Consider the following 24,392-nt stretch of genomic DNA (forward strand, 5'->3'; position numbering starts at 1 on the left):
GTGAGGTCTGGGACAGCTGTATCTGTAAACCTTATTCCTGTTTTCTTCAGTGGAAAAGCTTGTCCCAAGACTTTCCACCAAACATTTAGCAGTTAGACCATTGAAACAGCAAAGTGAGAGCTAGTAACAGCCATCTGCTTTCTGCACAAGTGACTGTGCCATGTAAACCCTGCAAGCTCCAGCCTGCAAACAGGCAATACCAGCTCACAAAGCCAAGCCAACCATTACACCACAGGCAGCAAAAAGGTTCTGCCTGAATAACAAACCCTGCATACTAAACTGAATTAAGTTGACAGGAAAGCAGAGTTACTTCTTTCCACCCCCAAAATGTCACACAGTTACAATGCTGAATATCTCCATTCCTCCTCCAGAGCCTGCAAGTCATATCTAAAGCAGCGTTCTGACTTTTGGATACACACCAACCACAAGTTTATGGCTTATAATATTCCTCTATTACTTCTTCCGTGAAGTCAAAAACCACTGTAAAGCCAGTTTACAAGAGGCCTGCTAAACTACATAATGAACAGCAAAAGAGAAAGAGGGGCGCCACACATAAGCTGACATGCAAACAGAACACAGGAAATTTATCAGTGAAATTTAAATGAAAAACCAGAGTTATTCAGGCTGAGAGGGACTTCACGATTCTAATTCATCTTTCAGTTCAAAGCAGAACCAGCTCTGAGGTCAAACCAGGTTACTCAGGGCTTTGCCCACACGGGTCTTGAAATCCTCCAACCTCCTCCTACAGAGGCAGCAGAATCTGCTCCACTGCTTGACTAAGAAAAAGATTTTCTCTCTACAGCCTATTGGAGCCTTTCTTTTATCAGTTTTCACCCACTGGTCTTGTTGCCCCACCGTGCACTGCCATGCACTCTTGATCTTCTCGATAAACTACTTGTAAGCTTTCTAAGGCCGCTTTTAGGACCTCCCAATTTCTCTTCTCCAAGCCAATCAGAGCTCCTCTAGACTCAGATCCCTTCACTCTTTAACACATGAACTGTTCCAACAATTTGGTAGAAATCACAGATATGAAGAGAGTCCATTCCACTGCCTCCTCCAGTACTCGGTCAAGATGTTAGACAGAACAAGTTCCAGGACAGCCCCAGGTGGTATTTCATTTATTATCAGCTTGTACATGCAGTACAAAACACTAACCACTGCCTAAATCAGTTTTTGATTGCAAGGCAACTCTGTATACCAACCCTCTTATTCAATGTAGGAATAGCTAAATCACAGATTTCTCAGGGCGTTATGCAGCCAAGTTTTGAGTATATCAAAGGATGGAAATTCCAGTGCTTGATCATCCTTAAGACTAAAAATGCTTTCATACACATCAGTACCATCAGCCTGAGCCTTCTCTTCTCCAGACTGAACAGTCCCATCTCACATGTCACAGGCTCCAGCCCCTCAGCCACCTTCACAGCCCTGCACAGGACTCACTCTGCTCTCTCCACCTCTCTCCTGTGTCCACAACTGGACACAGAACTCCAAAGGTGCCTCACCAGAAAGGAGAAGGGCAGAAGGATCACATCACTCCTCCTGCTCACAGCACTCTGTCCAAAGCAGCCAGGAGCCAGGAGCTGCCCCTGCCACAAGCACACTGCTGCCTCATGTCCTGCTCCATGTTCCCCAGGATCCCTGGGCCCTTCTCCACAAAGCTGCTTTCCACACACTCAGGCACAGCCTGTACCCGTGCCCAGCGTTATTCCTCTCCAGCTGCAGGGCTTGGCATTTCCCTCTGCTCAGGAGGGAAATGAGCATCCTGTCAGCCCATTTCTCCAGCCTCTCGAGGCCTCTACCAAGGGCAGCACAATCCTCCTGGGAGTCAAACACCTGCCAGTGTTGCAGCACCTGCCAACCTGCCCAGAGTCCTCTCTGCCCTGTCCTGTTCATTAGTGCAGACCCTGAGCAGCATCAGCCCCATCACACACCCCTGTGGCACCACTGCCAGTGACCAGCCTGCAGCTGCAGCCTGTGCTGCCCTTTGGGTCCAGCATTTCTGCCAGCTTCTTCCACTCCCCTGTACTGCACCTCTCCCGTTTGTCAACTTGTGGGAGACAGTGACAAAAGCTTTGCTGAAGTCAACATAAGCAACATTCACTCCTCCAAGTCAGTCATCTCATGGCAGAAGCCTAACACATTGCTCAGCCATGACTGCCATTTCATAAATCCTCACTGACTACTCCCAACCACCTTCTTGTCCTTCATATGTTTGGTAATGGCCTCCAGGATTATTTGTTCCATCATCTTTCTATGTTCACCTGCAGCTGACCAGCCTGTAGTTTTCAGCAAAAAAAAAGAGGCTTCTTGCTCTTCTTGAAGACAGGAGGTACATTTTTCTGCTTTTAATGAACCTCTCCTAATCACAGTGACTTTTTGAAGACCACCAAGAGGGCCCTCCCAATATCGGTTAGCTCCCTCAGGATGTACCACACCAGGGCCATGGCTTTGCACGTGACCAGTTTATGTATTCCCTAACCTTAGTCTCCTCCACTGAGCAAAGGTTGACCTTACCCTGGACTTTCCCACTGGTTTCCTACATAATAAAGATGTTAATCCAGAGTCCTGAACAGGCCAAAGTCTTTCCTCTTCAAGTCTGGGGTTGCAACCCTGCTTTCTGCCTATCCCCCCCTCCTCTCTGGATCCTGAACTTTATCACCTCCCAGTCACTGCCACCAAGGCTGCCCTCAGCCTTCAGATCCCCAAACAGTTCTTTGTTTGCCGGTATGAGATCCAGTAGACAACACATTCCAGAAACCTCCTGAACTGCTCACACCCAACCCAGCATGTTAATGAGAAACACTATCCCTCCAGTGTGTATCAGGGTGATTGAATATGAGCTATCCTATCGTATCTTCACAATCCCAGTGAAATTATAACTCTGAAGCTGCATGCAGACATTTAATTCCTCTTCTTTGCATCCCATGCTGTCTGCATGAGAACACAGACATTTCAGAGAGGCAACCAGCCGTGCTGACTTCCCAGAAAGAGTGGCAGAGTTTTCCCTGTAATTCTGAAAAGCACTTCCTTGTTTATATGGATATACATGGGAAAGGTCCCCTTCAGTGCTGATTTTTTTGATTACAAGGTCTCCATTGTTTGTATCACATTTTGTTTGCCAACCTATTTCATCAATTGCTCATAAGATAATTAGCAGAGATGCTTTTGCCCTAGTTAGGTGAATCCCATCTTTTCCAAGCAATCCTCAAAAATACTCTCATGATCATAAAACTAGAATTCTGTTGCTGACACCAGCCATGTAACCAGCTTACCCACAGGATCTCTCCACTCATCCTCTGCTGATGCCAATGCACTCTGCTGTCACCCAAAGGATCAAAGAGAATCCACTCAGGCTCCCATACTCTCGGTCATCAGTCCAGAGCCACACAGCCACAGCTGATAACTTCACATCCCTTCAGGAGGTATCACTGAAACCTACATGGGAGAGCAGCAGGCAGTAGCTGTCTGAAGCCAGACAAGCTTTGGCAGTATTACCACAGTGTTCCAGATCCTGGCAGGCAACAAGCCCCTCTAGATGACAGGTTAGCTCATGTCAGGTCAGCAGATGGGAGTCCCCAACACTGACAGCAGGGAATTTCCCTACTATTACCACTTCCCATTTTCTCCTGCTGCTTCTGCATGTCTCAGATTTACCAGCTTGGGTGCTTCACTGGACTGCACACCCAGACCCCCATCACCTACAAAAGCATTGCATCTGTTCTCTAATGGCAGATCTTGAGGTGGAACAGGAGCCTTCCTCCTGGCATCAGAAGTTATAAACTTAAGGTTTTCTGGCTTGTCATTCTGTGAGTCTCTAAACCCACCCCAAGAGGCACAGACTCCATCTGCCCTTCATTCAGGAAAGCTGTGGGTTTGGGCTCTTGAAACTTCAGGGACCTGAAGATCTGGAAAGCCCAACCATCTGAACTCAACCAACTAACGATTTTTACAAACATTTCTAATATATGAACTAGAGTCCCCAAATTAGCATCAATATTATTCATATATATATATATATATATGTATGTATGTATATATACGTATATGCAGACAGTTTTCCCCAGACGAACCAGTGCATTTGGATCAGAAGTTGTATTTACACAATAGCTCTCTGAAGAGTACTGGATTCAAGCAGTGGCATCAAGGTACACACATCAATGGAAATTTTTATGTCCACAGAATACAACAACACTGTGGCTCAGAAAAGGCAAAATTTAGACTATTTAGAAGGGTATTTCCAGATTGGTTGAACCCCAGGAAAGATCTTTTGAAAGCAAGGTCCTGTATCTTCATGTTTAAGCAGCCTACTAGGATGTACTTGCTTTTCAGGATTCAAAGCTTTTTGTGTGTGTCAAGCCATTTCTCCTCCCTACTTAGAAAGCTTTAAAATCCCATTCTGATTTTGCAATGAGTGTAATTACATACTGCTTTGCTCTTTCTAAGCAACTACAAGGTGGGTAGAGAGCTGTAAGGGGGAGATGGCAATGCAGCAGGGATTCAGGCTGCCTCCAACTAGTGGTTCTTCAAACACTCCTCAACATTCCGACTGCAGCAAGACATAATGAAGGAAGACAACCCTCGCACTCTCTAAGTCCCACTGTCACTGTTAGGGACACGAAAGAACGAAGCAAGGCAGCAGGAGGTTAAGCAGGAGAGCTCTGTTTTAATTTTTCTGACCCCACTCTCTGACTACACTTTATCAAAAGGCAAAAGATTGGCTACACAGGTTGCCACCTCTTGGACCTTGTAGGTGAACATCACCATCAATCACAAGACTCCTCCCAGATGAGAAATATGTAAACAATACACAGTTTACCTGAGGTTGTGTGGGAATCTCCACTACAAAAATGCACTCCACTACACTCAAAATGCAAGAAAACTTGGGGCGACATCCCACATTTTTCAAGAGTTCTAGAATGTTGCTGTTCTTGCAGTTTTCCTTGAAGAAGGCTGCAAAAATGACAAGATTATTGACAGTTTTCCTATTAATTATGTTCTCTCTCTTAAGCTGAGGCACCAAAAGGTGGAATAGGGCTGTTGACCTGACTCTACAGTGGCTTGGCTAGGCTGGGGGCACTGGAGTTAATGCCCTGAAGTTTGCCTGGCTTGCACTAATTCACATACAGACAGCTGCAGCTGTTCAATCACTTTTGTTTTAACTGAAGGTTTGTTTAAACAAACAGAAAACCCCAACCCTTTACTGTTCAGGCTTTTCTCTGTCTATAGAAGTTTCCACTTATTAAAAACATATATAAATATTTTTTAAAACTGCCTCCTCTCAGAGAATTTGATTACTGTAACGTAAGTGTGTGTAAGCTGTCAGAGACATATGAGTCACCAAAATAGGACCACACAATCGAGATGTTTATAAACTCTTCAAAGGAAACCAAAAGCACAGTTTGGAAAGAGAAATAAGAGTACACCTAAAAAATGTGCAGAATTGTGAGAAACTGATGGAAAGGTACTCCTGAGATCACTCAAAATTCTCCTTTATTACAGTACTGAAGTTTGAAGGGTGTATGACAGACAAGAGTGCTCTACAATTTACGGGTACTTGCAGTTGCAGTTTTTTTAATAATTTTCTAAAGCATGCTAAATCACAGCACCTCCTCAAACTGTGTTTTGAAAAATTTATTCTGCCAGTCAAACTTAATCTTTTTTGTTTCTTTTGAGGTGAAACTTAGTCTTCATGGAAGTTGGATTGTTATTAGAGACAACACTGATCCAGGTTTGTTATGAAAATGCAGATCAGAGCTGTGCTTCACATCTGTAAGTACAACATACCTGATTCTTGAAGTGCTGTGCTAGATTTCTCCTCAGGAACTGGACTAAAATTGTGTCCCAGTTTGCCCAGTGATTCATAATGTGAGAAAACACTCCACGGACAGTGAGCTCAAACTGATTTTGTTTGTTAACCAACTAAGGTTGGTCTTAGGCCCAGCTCTGCCAAGGTAAACAGATTGTTACAGTAACAGCCAAAACTCAAATCCCTTTTAAGCCAAGAGAAAAATAAAATGGCAAAACTGGGACAGGCAGATCTGGTTTCTCTGTTTAGAGAAATTTTCTTCAAAATATTGCCTCATGATGCCTGAAAGTCAAACCTGCCCCAGGCTGCAAGCTCCAGCTACTAGAATCTTTATGTTAGAAAAAGGCATTCTGTACATTAGGAATGAAATCCAGCATCAAAAGTTGTTTTGATCTACAAGGAGAACATTCATACTCATGCCAACAAAATCAACTATTCCTGGTCTTATATTACCATCAATCCAAATTTTAACATAAAAATTCAAGAAATAGAATCAAAGCTAGTTATTAAGAGCCCTGCTGGAGACTGGCAGAGTACAACTCATTACTGAAATGTTAGGGACAAAGATTTTTTTAAATGTAACGCTTAGTGGTTTGGATTTAAAATACACAATTTGAATTGCTAATGATACAAACCAGGCATTGAAATGTAACCTGACCGCTGTATTTTTAAAAAGCACATCTGAAAAAAACCCTGTTGATTAAAAGTTTAACTAGTCCTACCATTCATTCCCCAAATTAGTCTTGCACATACAGGTGAAATGATTTTGTTGATAATTACAAATATTTTTCCTATTGTTTGTTTCCTTGCCACATTTTAAATTACAAGTAAAATCTAATCTCTTAAACTGATCTAGTCACAGTTTCTTTAGTAATGCTACCAATACCTAAAGACAGAAATGTCTCTGTTTATTCTACTTTCAGTTATTGTACAGTGCCTTTCAAAGCAAGAAATAATAAAGAAAAGAAACAGAGATTTGCTACTGTGCAACAAAAACCACGTTATTAAATCAGTTTCTTGCAAGACATCTGAAGTGTGTAGACACAATGGAAATGTGATTAACCTCTTTGGCATTATTCCACCCAAGTAACAGCATCCATATGGCAACAACACCTTCTGCAGCAGTCTGGTTTCACACCCAAATGCAGACATTAAAGTGAGTAAATACAGTTAGACATGGCAGTTAAGGAGTTAAGAGCTGTAAGTTTTATGGTTTTGCTTTTCTAAGTCACTCAGCTGCATGTGAAGGATAAACCCTCTTGTTGCATTGGCTTACCCAAAAAAACCAGAACAGAAACCAGACAGACTACCTGCAAATATTCTGCATTCAAGCTTTCAGTTAAAGCTCAAATTACATTCCCTCAGAAGAGAGTGCATCACTCTTTTGCATAAGCATCTTATAACAGGTTAAAAATCTGACCATTGAATTCCATCTACTCAACTTCACAGACAAGGTCTTCTTCAAATGTGCCGTTCTATCTAAGATACCTGGGTACAAACTGGTGAGCCTAGCAGACTTTCAGAGCTTATGAGCATACTTAAAAAAACCCCACATTATTTTTGCTATATGACAGGTTGCAATAAAGCTCTTAGTGAAATATTAGAAAGCACCGGGAGAGAAAAAATCAATACCTTTTATTAGACCAAACAGCAAAGCATGACTGAATTACAATCTGAACTTAAATTTTAGAAAAAAACAAAATGAAAAAAGAGAAAAAACCAAAACCACAAACAAACAAAACAAAAGTATACAAACAAACAAACAATAAGGAAAACACAAACAAACAAAAGAAACAAACATAAAAAAAGCCTCAACCAAAACCCAAACTACATTATATTCAATAATGCTGGTTACCTAAACTGGAGCATGAGGGCCAGAAGCTCTGAAGATCAAGTATGAGCTACAAGGCCACTGTTTTCTTCACTCTAAGAACACTGAGCAGCTGGCAGGCCAATCAATCACATGAGGGATGCTGGGGTAGAAACAGGACTGAGAGGAGGAAGACAGATTCATATAAAGTCTGATGAGGCTCTTCTACCAGAGAAGAAAATAATCTGTAGTTTATAAAGACTGAACTCTCTCAATGTCACTACACTTTATAATATGAGATGAAGGAATGAGTCACTGAACAGGCCGCGGAGTCATCATTCTACCAAAAAGGAAATGCCTTGTAAAAATTTTGATTAAATAACAATATGCCACTAACTTTACAGCTTAAATGAAAATTACAACTGGGATTTCTATGAAAGCTTGAGCTGTTAGTTCTATAGCATGTCTATGGCACGAAAAAATAACTTCAACATTTTGTATCTACTTGATTGCAAGCAAGACCCATAATTTCCTTGAAAAATTAATTCCAAATTTTTCTCAGTTTTTTACACTTTTCTTTTGCAACACTATCAGGAATAATACCCCCTGATAAAAGTATTTGCAAGGATTTCACTTCATGAGAAAGAAAAGCTACAGAGGAAGGAAAAAACAGTTTTAGAAGGAAAAGCAGTACTATTTAATCTTCAAGATGTTAAATCTTTGCTACATGATAAACAGCAACTCCTCCACTTAGACAACAGCCTTCAGTTTACATTATATTTTCCTATTTCCCCTTTGCAAACAATGAGGGGGAGCTAAAGGTCATAGTCCTAGAATAGCACCTTCACTGCATCACTCCAAGAGCAGAGCAGCCACAGAAGGGGCCACCTAAATCATACTGCCTGGGTCCTTTTCTTGTTACAGTCCCAGTCCCGTCCCACAGGCCACAAATCCTCACCCAGTCTGCATCCTGAGGCCACCACAGGCAGCCCCAGAGGCTCAGGACAGAGGGGCAGCATTGGAGGGGCAGCCCCGTGGTGTGAATTCACAAATTCACATCTACACTCACACAGGCACAGAAACAGGGCAGCTGGGCACAGCAGCCCAACCAAATCCCAGCCTGGAACAGTGAACACTCGGCCTGGGGCTGTCCTCATGTGACTCTTCTCTGGGCAGCAGCCGAGCTGAAGCCACTCCAGCTGCCAGAACACCTGAGCTGTCCTCCTAGAAAAGAAGAGAGCTAGTTTTCTGTTTTTCAAAGAGGTATGCTTGATTCCAGTTTTTAAAACAAACACGCAGTTACTGGAGTGGAAATTGCCCAGTAGGACAAGAAATACTTTATATTCCAGCTAAGGCACTTGGTGTGATCCATCAAAATATCTCACATTTAAAGTCAGGTAAAGAACAACAGTAAATCAGTGTGTTTGTATTTTTGTATTTGCATGGGGTGTTTCCACATAAAATACGTATTCCATAGCAAGTCTGTGGTAAACAACTTCAGATAGGTATTTCTAATAAATATTATGGACTTAATTTTTTATTGAGCCTATCATAGTAGTTGCCTCTAAGTGAATTTCTTGCGTCACACCATATCTCTGATACAAACTTTTAATGCAATATGCCAAAGCACATCTGAACACCAGAAATGTTCATGCACGTGTAACTATGGAGTAAGCAAGGAAAGATCACTGTGGTAGTTCTGGGTGGCAGCATTTACATCTATATTCCCCTTTAATACTACTTTGGATCCAACAATACATATTAGATTTTATTGGGATGAGTCTCCATAACTGTTTAGAAAGACTGAGACTGCACAGATAATCTTTGGCATTCATGTGGCTGTCAGTCAGAGGGAGCACTTCTATTCCATGAATTAATTGATCTTTTCTTGTGGGCAAAATGGTCCTTCTGCCTTGGACTCAAATCACATTGCTGCTACTGAAAGAGACTAAGTTTTCTGTAATCCACTGGTTCTATCAATCAGAGTGCCTCTCAACTACTGCAAATGCTCCCAGTGTACAGCATGCACAAACAAACCTACTTTAAATTCACATTGTCAAGTTTGCAACAATGTGCATTGTGTTAACCTGTAACTAAAGAAATATAGTGCTTCCCAGAGAGGCAAAATTGTCTTGAGAGCTGTTCACCTTTGGAATTATTCTTCCCCTCAGAAACAAGGACCCATTCAGAAGGAATGGAAGACACTGGATTCAGAGGAAAACATTTAACATCATCATCTTAACATGAGTTCCTGCCTCCTCCAATATCCATAAAAACAACTCAGAGTTCTGAAGAGTATAAATTATTATACCCATTGCTGAGAGAAACAGAAAAGGAGAAGAGTACTGCAACTTAAGGTAAACAAAGACAAATAAGTCCCATTCGACAAACTATATATTCATACAAACTTGTTAGTAATGTTCCTCTACTCTTGCAGTTTCTAAATCTAATTTTCAGACAACTGAGGGGATATAGCGAGGATATGAGTTACTACTTCAGAACAAAAAGGAGACAGATTACAGCTAAATACACCCAGAACTATTTATAAAACTACCACTTGGCTATATTCTTGAGAACTGCTACCAAATTAATGTATCACCATAAAAAGTAAGCAGGACAGAAAAGCTGATGCCATGAAAATAAGTGCTGTGGTAAATTACTCAGAAGTACTAGCCCAGTATTCTAGTCCCAGAGTTGCCTTGCCAATATTTATAGATGTCAATGGATGGTACTGAGGTGGAAAGACGAATAAAAAATTGAAAAGACAAGGAACAACCACCTTTTCAGAGATGATGTAGCATCATTTAACCCCCAGGAAGATGAGCAGAGATTGTGGTCCAACAAGTGGTTCACAGTCTTCATATTGTGTAATGAACAGCATTTGTTAAAACTGAGCTTCTAAACCAGCAACATTCACCTCGTCTCATTAAAATCAGACTAGAAGCATGAATGTAATTATGAATATGATCTCAGAGGAGCTTGGAGGATTTCACTAGATGCCTAAGCTGTTACTATCACCACACGTCTTTGCCAAAAGTAGCAACCCTTTTGCACAGGAGGAGGATGGGGAGAATACAACATACTCCTCTGCATCTTAGCCACATTTGCTCGAAGTGCTCATAAAAATGGTGTTACATTAAGTAACCAGACTGAAAAGTGGTGCACAGATACATCCTGCTGAGGTGTTCTTGCCTTCGGAAATGGCAATTTCTGCAAGAAGAGATTGCTGGCAGCAGTAGCCTGATATAGCCCAAATCCTCAGACTGTGCTACAGTCCTCTGCTGTGTGATGCCAGCTGCAGACAAACTCGCTGGCTTATAACAATTTCAAAGTTATGCTGTTTTCTCTCAATTTAATGGATTCTATCATTTTTAAGACAGCAGTTGCAAAATTGTTTACTCCAGCAGCAACTTTTCTGATTCCACCTGTCAAATGCTAGGACTACAAACCAGTGTTGTGTTTTAACTGATGCATTATGAACTGTCACAAAGATGTGGGCTGTACAACAGTGAGAAGCAGGACTGGAAGGAGAAAAGAAGTAATCAGTTTTTTTCTCTCTACCTCTTACATAAATCCAAGCATTTCAAGGTACAAAACTTCACTTTCAAAGGAAGGTCAGGCCCAGTATGGAGCTTCTCAGCAGCTTCATAATTTATAAGCTAAATTAAAGGACACAATTACTGTGCTTTCACATACAAGAGATTATTGGGCATTACAGGAGCTGTAACTTCTCTGAGTGTGTACTGGGGCTCACAGCCCTAAGTATAAGAGCTCAGATGATGAGAAATTTCCATTTCATCACTATGGTCCAATACAACATTTACATGCCAGTATCAAGCCATCTCCACTACACCTCTTCATCACACTGAAAGAAAAGCCAACAACCACTTAAGGTGTTAAAAACACCAAACTTCCTCAATTACGTCAGCATCAATGGAAGGTAGGGTGGGAATGTCTGGAGAAAGAATACATGATTAAAAGAATGCCTTTACCACCTATCAATATAATATTTTCTTGATTAATAAAGAAATCTCATAAAACCACTGCTCATGGTTCTTAGCAACTTCTCTTTTAAGATCAGGTTCTTTTACTCTCCTTCAAACTGTGGCAAAAAAACAGGACTGAAAAAAAATTATGTTTTAGAAATTACTGCATATATGAATTCACAGGTTCCAGACAATCTTTGGGCAAACAAACTTCACTATTACATCAGATAACACGTGCCAGCTTCTGTGCATTAAAAAACTTTCAAATTTCAATTTTACATTTCAGGATGGAATTCTGGAGGAATAAGTTTTTGCTGATATCTTTAATGCCTCTGTTTTCTCAGCTCAAATCAATTTCTGCATGTAATGTTTTCTGGATGTCACAATAAATGGAATTCACAAACTAACACTTTTTTTTTTTTTTTTTAAGAACAAAAATCCACATCAGAGGCATTAGCTGATCTGTTTTGCTTTAATGGTGCTTTTCAAAATCCCACATGTCAATCGTAGGCCTGGGTAATGAGGCACTTGCATTAACATTTTTAGTTTTATTTTCCCTTTGAGAAATTCTCTTGATTTTGAACAAGGCAAAGCCTTTCAGAAAGCAGAGACTATGCTGCAAGTAGAAGACAGAGCTCTTTGAACAGGTATCTCTGGTAGCAGGTTAAAGGTCTCAAGAAGTCTCCACCGCCTGAAAAAACACTCCCTTTCAAGGGATCCTCTTTAAATCTTATGATGAGAACAAATCTCGAAAAGGGAGACACTACACAGAGCTCCTCCTCAGAAGGACAATCCTGGAAGCAAAACCTGATGCAAGCCAAAGAAGTACATCTGAAAGCTTATCCCTGGTTTTCATTGTGAGCCAGAACAGCTTGTGACCTGATGACAGTGTTGTTCCAAAAGGGAATCTGAGCCACTCTGTGCTGGTTGAATGGGAATGCTCAGCCGAGCTGCACACACAGTGAAAGCACAAACAACAGTCAGCATTTAGACAGAAGAACCCATTGCTGCACTGAGGATGGGGGGGAAGGGGGAGAAAGCAGCAGGATGGAGCTTTGTGGAACCCAAGCGAACAAACAGAGGCAATAAACCCTATTGTTTTTTTAAGCAGTTATTCTTCTGACAACCTCCTCCTCTCACCCCCCCAAAGTAACCAACACTGGTACTGTCTGGAACAGAAAAAGGTGTGTGGCCAAAGAAGTAACAAGAAGACAGATTCTCCTCAAGACAAGTGGAATTCCCTCAAGTGCTGGCACAGAATCTTTCTACAGCATCCAGGAGGCAACAGGCAGGTTAAACCATGCAACCAAGAGAACTTGAGAAGACAGAAATAAGAAGGCCACTGAATCTCCTCTACCTTGAGCACTTCTTCCAGGGCTAAGGAGAAAGCTCTACTTTTCCATCTAAGAAAAAGGTTCCTGAACTCCATCCCCTTAAGGAATCTTCTAATGACCTTCTCTGGTTTCAAGTGGTACAAGCTCTCAGAGTTAAAGAAATCAGAAGTCAAAACAAATTGTAGATTTCAGAGGGTCTGGAAGGAAAAGAGTGTTTCTTACATTCAATTTCTCTGCCTACAAGGAAGAATTTACATCACCTCCTTGGTTTTGGTTCAAGAGAGACACTGACAGACTTGAACAGACAGGAACTGAAATTCTGCTTAAAATAGCAACATCCTGCTTTTAAGTTCTCCAAATTAAAAAAACATTGGAACTTCAGTATTTGGCTTTGCCAACTTCCACAACCTGTTTTATTCCACGTACCAGAGGCATCACTCTTCCATCAGAAAACATCAAAAACACGCCTGGCAAAACACAATATGCAACACACACCTCAGCACTATTCCAATTTCAACTCTGAAAAAACTTTGCAGATTAAAGCAATACTCTCTAAAAGACAGTCAATCCCTTTCCTTCCTGATACCATATTTATGGGAATCCAGCCAAAGGTTTCTTCTGTCCCTAATTTCAAATAAAATGCATAAAGAATCACCTACAATTGTGCTGCATTCTACACCAGATTGCCTTCAGAGTTCTGTATATCTTTGCATCTTAATTTAGGGAATTTTGAGACTCTGTAAGTGAAATACATAAGAAAGCTTTCTAAAACGGGAGGCAGTACATTTGAAAGACAGGTCAAAAAGAAGGAAAGATGAATTTAAAGGAAGTGCATATGTAAAGACGAGATGACAGAGCATCAGGCATGTGAACAGAAAAAAAAAAAAATGGCTGAAGAGCACCTTTCCTGAGAAACAGTTGAGAAACTGTAATGTAGATTTATTGTAAAAAGAAAAAAACCCCCACGCCAACAATCAAAAACCACAACACATGAACCCAAAGCAACAAAACAACACAATTTACAAAGCGAAAGAAGCATACACATACGTCTTTAAGTGATGAGAAGAGGTGCAACTGCTTTCTGACAGAATGAGGTGAAGGAATGAGAAACACACAGGAACAAACAAGAATGTTTTCTCCACAACTGTGAACAAACTATGAAATACATTGCAGAGGAATGGAATACATATTAATAGATGTCTCACTACTCCAGAACCAGTGCAGACAATTTTGAATTGTCGGAAGATAGTTCATCATGAACTAGACAGTATCTTATCTTAATCTTTCACATGCCAAAGTCAGATAATTGAGATGTCAGCTAATCAAAAGCACTATTTATAGGGGCTTCACACACAGAAATTGTAGCCTTTAAAATAAGTAGCATGGTTAATGCAAACCAAAGTGAGCAATACTGAAGGGCGGTGTGAGCTGACAGAACAAAGCCCATTCAAACTGACCTCAGTGGTCAAAGTAAAACTGACAAGTGTATTTCTACTGTTTTCAAATGAAGCTAAATAAAGGTATTTGATGAATGAAACAATCAGCAGATACAAGGGACTTCTGTATCAGGTTTCAAAGAAAATAAAGACCTTTCCCATTTTCAAAGAGATTACTGGATGGAGGAGGAAATAGCAGCTGTCCAGGAAGATGAACATTAAAAACAATTGTAACCAAAGATGACAGCAACAGCAGCAGGAAGATTTCTCTCCCAGTTGAAAGGTTGTTTCTTGCAACAGAAAGAGCTGATCTTACTTGTACAAATTAGCTGGCTGTTCAAGGATAAATCTCTTTTCATCACACACTTAGTCAGCCAAGGAAGAAGCAAGAGAAGGATTTTGCTTATTAAGCAAACCTCCCATCAATAAAATAGCAGTTAACTAGCCTGGATTAACTATACACACAAATCCCTTGATTAACCACATGTTGCCTCTATGATGTTGGAGCAGTTCTATACAGACAGACAAACTTGACCTGGTGTGATCTACCAGACTTACAGACTGCTACAAATCACGAAGCAACTGAGGAGCTGGTCAAGTCCATAAGCTAACTAGTTAAAAGCCAACAAAATCCACAAAATACTTAGGTTTTTGTCACCTGGAAAATTAACTTGGTTGTTTAAGTTACTAACAAAAATAGCTACAAAGAACACATTTCCAACATCAAAGATACAGCAAGTAACAATGAATCAAGATTAAAAGTAATCCAGTATTAGACTGAGATTAACAACTGAACCAGTTACATGATCAGTTCAATTCAGCAAATGGCTTAGAATCTAAAATTAAATGAAACTTAAATGTTACCATTTTCATTAAATAAGTGCAACAAAAGCCCAGAAGTGTACCAAACTTCAAATCTACTAGTAGAAGACGTTTAACTATTTGACCTCCATATCAATATTTAAGTCTGAATCAAATCTAGATTTCAAGATTGCATAGTGATTAATCTTTTCTTTCCCACAAGCAATCTAAAAATACAGATATTAAAAAAAATCTTGTAAGCTACCAAGCTGGTGTTCTGCACAACTGCTGGCACCCTGATGTTTCTCAGAACAAAAATTAAAATCAAATAATAAAGTGTAGCACATGCCATCAAAAAAAAAAACTTTAATATTGTGAGGATTTATAAATTTGTAGACACTTTTTTTTTACTCTCCTGGAACTAATTTAATTTTTCATTTTATTAGCAAGTAAAGTTACAAGCATTTCTTACTACCAGGCCTGCCTTCACATGGTGCAATTTTGTCTTCCCTGCCTGGAAGAACTTCTGCTCACTCTCAGGTATTCAGGAATTGCCACTGTCACAAACTGCTGGACTGTGCACTCAAGGCAAGGCTCTCAAGCTCAGCCTTTACTGGAAGGCTTTCACTCTCTGCACTCATTTCTCCATCCCTCCCTTTCACCCAGCCATTTCAAGTCTGATGGGAACAAAGTCAGGTTCCCCTATGTTAAGATTTTCCTTTTTGTAGGAATTGTTTGAGGCATTTTGGCTGCCTGTAGATTTTTGAGGGTTTATTTTATGCGATAGTTTAAGCAGAAAAGTTGGATATTTGTATTCAATGCAAATGGCAGTTCTGCAATTTCGATGAACTGTAACACCAGACTATTTAATGGGAAATTAAGGTGGTCTTGTCTAGAACGAAAGGTTTTCATAAGATATTTTTCCATAAAGCTGTCCATGATAACGAAGACATGTTTATAAGAAACGAGTAACGAAAAAGAAAAGTACTGCAGTAGTCAATCTTCATCAACAAAGCATTCAAATATTGTTTACAAATAGGCATCACCACTCTTCCAAACCAAGCTGCTAGTCCTTACACTTGGAAACACAAGGCCAAAGCTAAACCACTTTTTTTATAAATGGTCCAAATTTAACAGCAAAGATGATTTTTAAACCTTACCATAACAAAACCTCTAAATAAAGGCATCTTTTTCTGGGCACAGTTTGGAAGCTCTGGTGTGCCCTTTGACAGTGGGAAATAGAGGAGCACTAACAGCTCAATAAGAGCTCAGTGAGACCTCACAGAAAGAACAGCAGGAATGAGAAAAACCCTGAAAAATTAAGCTGAGGTCTTGCTGCTTGCCAGTTTTATATCTGTCACAAGGGCAGAAAATTTTCAGTGCTGCACAAGCCTATCAGGAAAAAAAAATCCACTCTGCCAAGTTACCAGAGTATGAAAAATGTCTTTTGCCAGTGGTTAAGGATAAATCGGCAACCACAGACAGAGAACACACTTAACTTAAACCTGACATGAAAGTTCCCCAAGAATGGCTTTACAGTTGCCTCAGAAAGGAAAAGTTCTGTATGTGTACACTTCTACTCTGACACTGCTGTTACCTTTAATGAAAACCTTCACAGATCCAGACCATGGGGAAAGACGGGGCTACATACAAAGAGAGCCAGGCTGACACAAGTAGTCCATACCGCACCAGCAGTTGCACTGACCTCCAAGAACTCCTTCCCACAAAACCTAAAACGAGCAGGAAAACACCCTGAAGTGACTTTTGTGTGTGTTTCTTTTGAGACCTCACTATCGATAAAAAGCACCAATATGTTGCTTTTTAAGGCAATAAACAACTTCCTGGAAATTACAAGTAGAGAACACAACATGTTATGAGGATTCCTGTTTTGCAGGGGTAGCTTTTTTGTTTGCTTGTCTTAGGTGAGTTGGTTCTTTTTTTAATGTAAGTCACAAATTCATTAATTACAAATTACCTGTGGGATATAAACTACTTAATTTTTAAATGCAAGCAGTGTGACCAGTGAGAGCCAATGAAATATTGATAGGCCATTTTGAATGCTTTGGGTTGGGAGGGACCTTTAAAGATCTAGATCTAGTCTAATTGGGCCTTGACTTGCAACACATGCAATGAATCTATATTGACATTTTCAAAAAAGCATTAGATCCCCCGGGGAGCTGCGCACCAATGCTGACTTTGATCTTCAAATAAATGAATAGACTTACACTGGTTTTGTGTGAGCGGGTTTCAATTGTCAGAAGTGATTTAGCTGCACAGTATGAAAGACAGAGAATGAGATAAAGAAGAACTTTTTCCTTCTGTACAATACTGCTAATGAAATTCAAAGGCAGAGTTCCAAAAGACACCTCTTTATACTGACACTACAGATTAATCAGAAGTTAGGGATGTTTTCCTGTATAAATGCTCAGCTTTCTATACATTATCTTTGTTGCTAAAGAGATTTTTTTTCCGCACAGACATAATTTCTGATGCACATCTCTACACAATTCTTCATACTAAATCAGAAGCACAAATTCTCAGCAACACCCCCACTGTCATACAAACTGCTGTAAGACTGGGAACAAAGAATCCCTTCCACTGCTTGTCCTCCAGGACACTCCATTCTCTAAGGCAAAGTTATGTTAGGAACAAAACAAAGCCAAGACCTTGCAACAGTCATCTCACCACACAGCTTTTATGTGATTTACCACTGCATTCTCAAGAATTGCCTTCTACTGATGCTTCTCAGTTACCAATAATAAAAAGGAGGGCAAAGGCAACTCCATTTGATAATACAATCCATGACTACTGAACTGCAGTATTTGCATATTCTCTCACACATAGGGACTTCAAGCTTTTATTGTGTTTCCTCTCAGTGTGAAGCAGACTGTCAGCAATTACTTTTACATTAGCTGAATTACTGAATCTTGGTACTCACCTCCTCTCTCATTCCCCTCCCCCTAATATATTCTTTCATCATTCCTCAGTGTACAGAATGTAGATATGCCCTGCAGCTACTTCCTGCTTTTGCATCAAGGGAAAACATCCGCTCCCTGGTCCAGGATTTTAAAAACCACACAGATAGGAACCATACAAAATCCATCATGATTTTTTATAAGCTTGCTCTATACCAGCAGGATCAGAGCAAAACAACAGATACCATCTCTGCAGCTGTTTTCACTCCTTTGATCTCATCAGGGCTAACCTGCTTGCAGCACGTCAGTGACCTCTAACACATCAGACCCGAAATTTCAGCTGCTTATTTCACATTTCCAAGCTCTCCTTTTTCTCCTCCTAACACATGTGACCCTAGCCCTTTAAGCAGAGAAGGAGTCAATGCATTATCTACAAGGTCAACACCAACCTCCTATACAAATTCTGATATACCAGTAATATTCTTGAAACACCCTCTAACATCCAGTGAATAACAATTACAAAATAAGCTATCTTAATAACATCATAGATAAATTGTGATAAATTGTATATATTATGTTAACAGAAATTTAAACAGAAATATGCATGCACTCAGCATCCATAACAAAAGAAAACTGCTTCTCAATAAAGTGTTTTATTCCATTACGTTGTTATTATTACATGCTCATTACATTGCTTCCTTAAACCCAGGCAGGAAAAAAACACCTTTTCTAGCAGCTGTACCGTAATTTACTACATATGAATCTTTGATCAGCACAAAAACAAGCAAGAATTCTGCTCTTTTAAGAAACCACCTATTTTAAGTATTATTTTCTTTATCACACTTCCTCAGCTAAAAGCAACAGTTAATATAAAAAACCAACTCTAATGGAGTCTGAGGAAGGAAGAAAGAAGCAAGCAGAAGAGATGCCACAATCAGCAATTATTCTCATAACCTTTTACATATACACACATCTTTTATATTTTTTGATTTCCAACCCCTATCTTGATCTCATGTACAAGGCAGCTCTGACAACCTTTTATGACAGGAATGCCATTACCTCTTGATTTCTAGGAAAAGAAAACTTCACGCCAGCTATTTTTAAATGAAACTTTATATAGGTCATTGAAAATGTTTTATTACGGTTTATGAAAACTCCGCTGGAACTCAGACCATAAACCATTCACAGGCTGTATAATGTCCCCAAACATTATGGACATGTGACCCTGAACAGCTCCAATGTAGCCGTGTTCTTGTGAGAAACAAACCTACCAATGACCACAAAAGAATTAAAATGAGTAACACCCCCTATGAGGAGAATAAAGACTTTTTACAAGTTGGGAAGGATTTTTACACAAAATTTTCACCATAAAGCCACTTTACAGTTGCTTAAAACCTTATTTTAAAAAAGAAACTCAAGTGAAAAAAGTCATGCTAATCATCTTTCTTATTACTTTTCCTTATTCAGCGGAAACTGTTCAACTGCCTCCAAGGATGACTAGAATGACAAATACTATTTCTATTTTAAAAATCTTACAGCTATTTTACTGAAAGGCTCCAATATCTCCACCATTTTGGAAAGGCAACCACAAGCACACCTACCATCTTCTGTGAGTGATGTGCACAACTTCTGCTAAGCTCAGGCCTCAAAACCTCATCCTTTTAGATGGGAGCATAGCGCTGCTGGAGTTCACCAGCTGCATTCCCAGAGCTCCTGCTGCAGGGAGCAACTCTCCAGGTGTCACCAGGGGGCCGAGCAGAGGTTTGGATGCAGGCACAGCTCTGGTGCTGGAGGTCAGCCTGGCCCCACAGGCAGGAAATGTTCTCAGAGCACTCCCTCTGTGGATGCTGCGATAAGAGAGAGGAAGGCGGAGGAAGCAGCATCTTTGGAACGTGGAAAGAGAAAGAGAGGAGGGGGAAAGTCGAGGGCAGGGGATAGAGGAGAATTTAGAAAATGAAAAAAAAAAAAAAAACCCTAAGAAAGGTAAAAAAAGAAAAAGGGATTGCAACTAGTAGAGAATAATTACACTTTCATATAGACTTCTTTTGATTGCATTGCCTCTTGGTGTAACATTCCTTTGGTGTGTACAAACTAGCTGCAGTATTCCACAGCAAAGCACCTTTCTCAACCAATTATGTAAAACCACAGACAACAGCTGTCTGCCAGAGTAAGTAATCTAAGCGGTTCAAAGGGCACAAGCCTCTCTCTGGATCCAAACTCCCAACTATGGTGGCAGCAGAGGTGACCGATGTGATTTCACATAAACAAATGCAGTGTTTCCTCTCTTCCCTTTTCCAAACAGCAGAGCTTTAACTACGCCTTGAAAAACATTTAGATGGAAAAATATGGATGAAGGAAATGTTTAGGCACAGTGATGAAGATTTCAGCTGCATAGCTTCATTGCAACATTATGACACAGGACCCACAATACCATTTAATGCACTAAACTGGCTGTGCTTTGAACACGAGTAAAGACTGCACAGCAGAGGAATGGATTTTCCTTCATTTACTGTGGAAGTTGGGAGGTGTGTCTCAACTGACAGAAGGAGCTGCACAGCTGCTTCACCATGGTGGAATCACACTTCTAATCTTGCATTTTCTAAATTTGATAAGTAGTACATTTCAAACCAGGTTTCCCCATATCTACTTTGTTTTCTGCACCTTCCGCTTCAGGAGGACAGTCTGATTGTGTGGTCACCCCACACTCTTGCAGTTGAGACTGAGTTCCCTGACCACACACCAGTCTAAGTAGTTTCAAAATAAAAACAGAACAAAACAAACCCAAAAGCACAAACAACCAACCCCACACACACACACACACAAGTCCCCACAAAACACCACATCTTCATTTCTCAAACGTTTAAGGAGGGGGACCAAGCTTGTTTCACTGCACTCATGATTACCTTTAAGATCTTTTTCTTATCCCCTCCTTTTATGGTTGTAGAGGATTAGCACCATTATTTCACTCAAGTCTCCTGAGAAGTCCATTCCAAGTGTAAATTAATTGATTTTAATGTACTCTACCTATAATATCACAGAAGAGCTCATAAAACATCAGTTACATGCAGTATTTAGTGTAAGGTTTGGGGTGTGTGCTGTAAAAAAGCACTGAATCTCAGTATACAGGTATGTATAACATACACTCATATACACTCATCCACAGGGCTGGGTTAAAAACCCTCTGCAGTGCCACACAGAAAATAAAAATGGTTAATACAAGAAAGCATACAAGTAATCTAAAAATAAAACATTAGGAATCGTAACAGTGTCGTACGCAAAGAATTCACCTACTCTCTTCCACATCTGAGATACCTTACAAAAATGCTAACTATGTTAAAAATGCTTTTAATAAAACTGCTTTCATTTGATATCTCCCAGAACGATTTTACTTTCATACTATGCATATCTTCCCCTTCTTGCACAATTTTTCTATTTGTTTGTAAACTATGAGGATCACCATCTAAAGATACGAACAACAGTTAAATCATATCTACCCTCCCTCCACTCCCATTTTGCAAGCAAAGTATGACTGAATCATGATGATTTTGGGAAAGTCATCATCCAAATGAGTTTTAAATAAGCCAGATGTGTAAGATTACTGCCCAGGAGAGAGACGGGTGGGTAAAAACAAAAAAGAAGGCCTTTACTACCAAGTTACTGTATTAAAAACCTTCCTAAAGCTCTATCAATGCAAATTATTTTGTTGATACCTTATTGCTTTACTTAATCTTTTTAACCATGAATGCTAATATTTGGACTATGGAGTAAATTGCAATCAGAAAAGCCTTTATCACAGCAAAAAGTTAGTGAGAAATAAATGTGTGGGAAGAGGATAAGAAACCAAAAATTATTTTTTTAAAACTATTTCCTATTACCTGCCCTGCTGTGTACAGATTCTGCTCCATTCAACAGTGACAAACCCAAGCTCTCAATCCACTGCTATGTTAAAAATCTTATCTGCTGTGACAGAAGGCAGAATTGGAGAGCTGTGTCAGTGAGCCGGCAAACCAACCCTAAGAGAACTCCTACAATGCCCCCAATTAACTGTGGCAGCCGGGGATGCCGGCCTGCTGTCAGCAGCCTTGGGATCAATACGGCCCAAGGAGCTGCATAGGGATGAACCCATCTCAGCCCAAACGCGAGAGCTAACTGAAAGTCGATAGCAAAAAGCTGGTGCTTAATGTAGTAACACACAGGTAGGGCAGCTGTGTATCGCTCCCATAGCACCCTGCAAACTAATCTCTCAAAGAACAAAGGGACGATTTATATCCCACTATATTCCCAGCGTCACTGTATTACAACAGGTGAAATTGTGTAAAATGTCTTCCCGCACAACGCATTATATTGGGCCGTTTCGGTGATGCTGCCCTTAGGTTCCCCCACAGTTCGGCCGCATTTCCGCCGCCGTGAGCGAGGCGGGCAGCGGGGGGCTGGGGACATCCAAGAGCCGCTGTTTCGGAGCACCCTTCTCTGCCGTCTCCTGGCCCGCGTGTGCACCAAGGCTGCCCACGGACAGCTGCCGCTTCTTTTGTTCCCGCCTATCCGTCATTTTCCGCCGGGCACCGCGCTGGGCAGAGCGAGCCGCGGGCAGCCGCGCTCCGCCGACGGCGCATCGCTCAGCCAGCCCGCGCCTGGCACCGCCGCCTCGCCCGGCATAATGGGACAATTCACGGCCATCCTCCCTCCCTGCCCCCGCACAGGTAACGGGCGCTGCCCACCCGGGCCGGGCAGCCAGGCGCGGCCTCTTCCCGAAGCCCGCGGGTGACACCTCACGGGCAGAGGCGGCCGAGCGCCGCCCGAACCGCCCCTCGCTCCGCGGCTCCAACGACCCCGAGCGGCGGCCGCCCCCGCCCGGCGGGGCTGCGAGCGGAGCTGTGGGGCTGTGAGCGGAGCTGTGGGCTGCGAGGGGAGCTGTGGGGCTGCGAGGGGAGCTGTGGGGCTGCGAGAGGAGCTGTGGGCTGTGAGAGGAGCCGCGGGGCTGTGAGGGGAGCTGTGGGGCTGCGAGGGGAGCTGTGGGGCTGCGAGAGGAGCTGTGGGGCTGCGAGAGGAGCTGTGGGGCTGTGAGCGGAGCTGTGGGCTGCGAGGGGAGCTGTGGGGCTGCGAGGGGAGCTCCGGGCTGCGAGGGGAGCTGTGGGGCTGTGAGGGGAGCTGTGGGGCTGTGAGCGGAGCTGTGGGGCTGTGAGAGGAGCTGTGGGGCTGCGAGGGGAGCTGTGGGGCTGTGAGAGGAGCTGTGGGGCTGCGAGGGGAGCCGCGGGCTGCGAGGGGAGCTGCGGGCAGCGAGGGGAGCCGTGGGGCTGCGAGGGGAGCTGTGGGGCTGTCAGGGGAGCTGTGGGCTGCGAGGGGAGCTGCGGGCTGTGCAGGGCAGTGACGGACACTGCATCCCCCGCGCCCTCCGAGCTCTCCCCGCCGCAGCCCCTCGGAGCGCAGCCTGCGCGCCCGGCGCCGAGGTCTCTGCTCTGTCCGCCCGGGCCGGTGCCACCACACCCCCGGCTGCCCGGGGAGGGCTGTGCCCGGCGGGAAGGCGGCGAGGCCGGGCAGCTGATACACGGCAGGGTTCGTAACCCGGTCAGCCCCGCTCGGGAGCACCCACAGCGGCAGCCCCGAGGGGCACCCGGCCGCCGCCAACCCCGATCTCTCCGCCTGTCACATGAAAACAATTATTGCTTCGGCCGGGGGAGGGGAGGAGAAGTTAAAAGCCGTGAGGCGGAGGCCAGCGGCGGCCGCCTCCCTCCCACCGCCCCGGCGGCACATGCACCCCACCGGCGAGAGCCCTAGCCGGCCTCCGGCACCGCCGCCTCGGCGGCCTGAACTCACCCATTTATGTCGAGCTGGGCTTCGCCTGGCAGCGACAACAGGCTGAAAGTTTAGGGCGGGTGGCCACGGCGAAGGAAGGGGGCGAGGGACCGCCCGAGCCGCCGCCGCGCGGAGCGGAGGCGCTGACAGAGCCGCTCCCTCCTCCGGCGGCCGCCGCGCTCAGCACCCGCCGCAGCCGGGCTGCATCCTGCGTCCTGCGCCGCGGCTCTCCCTCAGCGTGTGCGAGAAAAAGGAAAGATAGAGGGATCAGGCGAGAGAAGGGGCTCAGCCTTCAGCTCCTGCAGCCACCCGGGTCCCCGCTGCCGCCGGGAAAAGCAGCCCAGGGCGAAAGCGCCGGGAGCAGCCCGTACCGCCGAGCGGCGGGAGGGGCGGGCGGCGAGCGCGGCGGGGCGCGGGGCGGGAGCGGCTCGGGCTCCGGGCAGCGAGCGCCGCGGCTGCCGCTGCTGCTGCCGGGGCGAGCGGCGGCTCCGGCTCCGCGCTGCGGGAAGTG

General features: G+C 42.9%; 1 protein-coding gene across 3 annotated transcripts in view; it reads right to left on the reverse strand.

Moving 5' to 3' along the window:
* Positions 1-24,291, reverse strand: part of SH3KBP1 (SH3 domain containing kinase binding protein 1) — a 212,887-nt gene extending 188,596 nt beyond the window's left edge. The window contains exon 1 of one of the 3 annotated variants that reach the window (XM_066313938.1): positions 23,903-24,291. Coding sequence is in view for 2 of the 3 variants with exons in the window: in XM_066313936.1 (XP_066170033.1) it covers positions 23,903-23,906 (4 nt within the window). In the remaining variant the exon portion in view is untranslated. The remainder of the gene's footprint in view (positions 1-23,902) is intronic. The other 2 variants (XM_066313936.1, XM_066313937.1) reach the window with 2 other exon arrangements.
* Between the last annotated feature and the right edge of the window lie 101 nt (positions 24,292-24,392).

The sequence above is a fragment of the Sylvia atricapilla genome, chromosome 2 (genome assembly GCF_009819655.1).
Source record: "Sylvia atricapilla isolate bSylAtr1 chromosome 2, bSylAtr1.pri, whole genome shotgun sequence".
Taxonomy (NCBI): Eukaryota; Metazoa; Chordata; class Aves; order Passeriformes; family Sylviidae; genus Sylvia; species Sylvia atricapilla.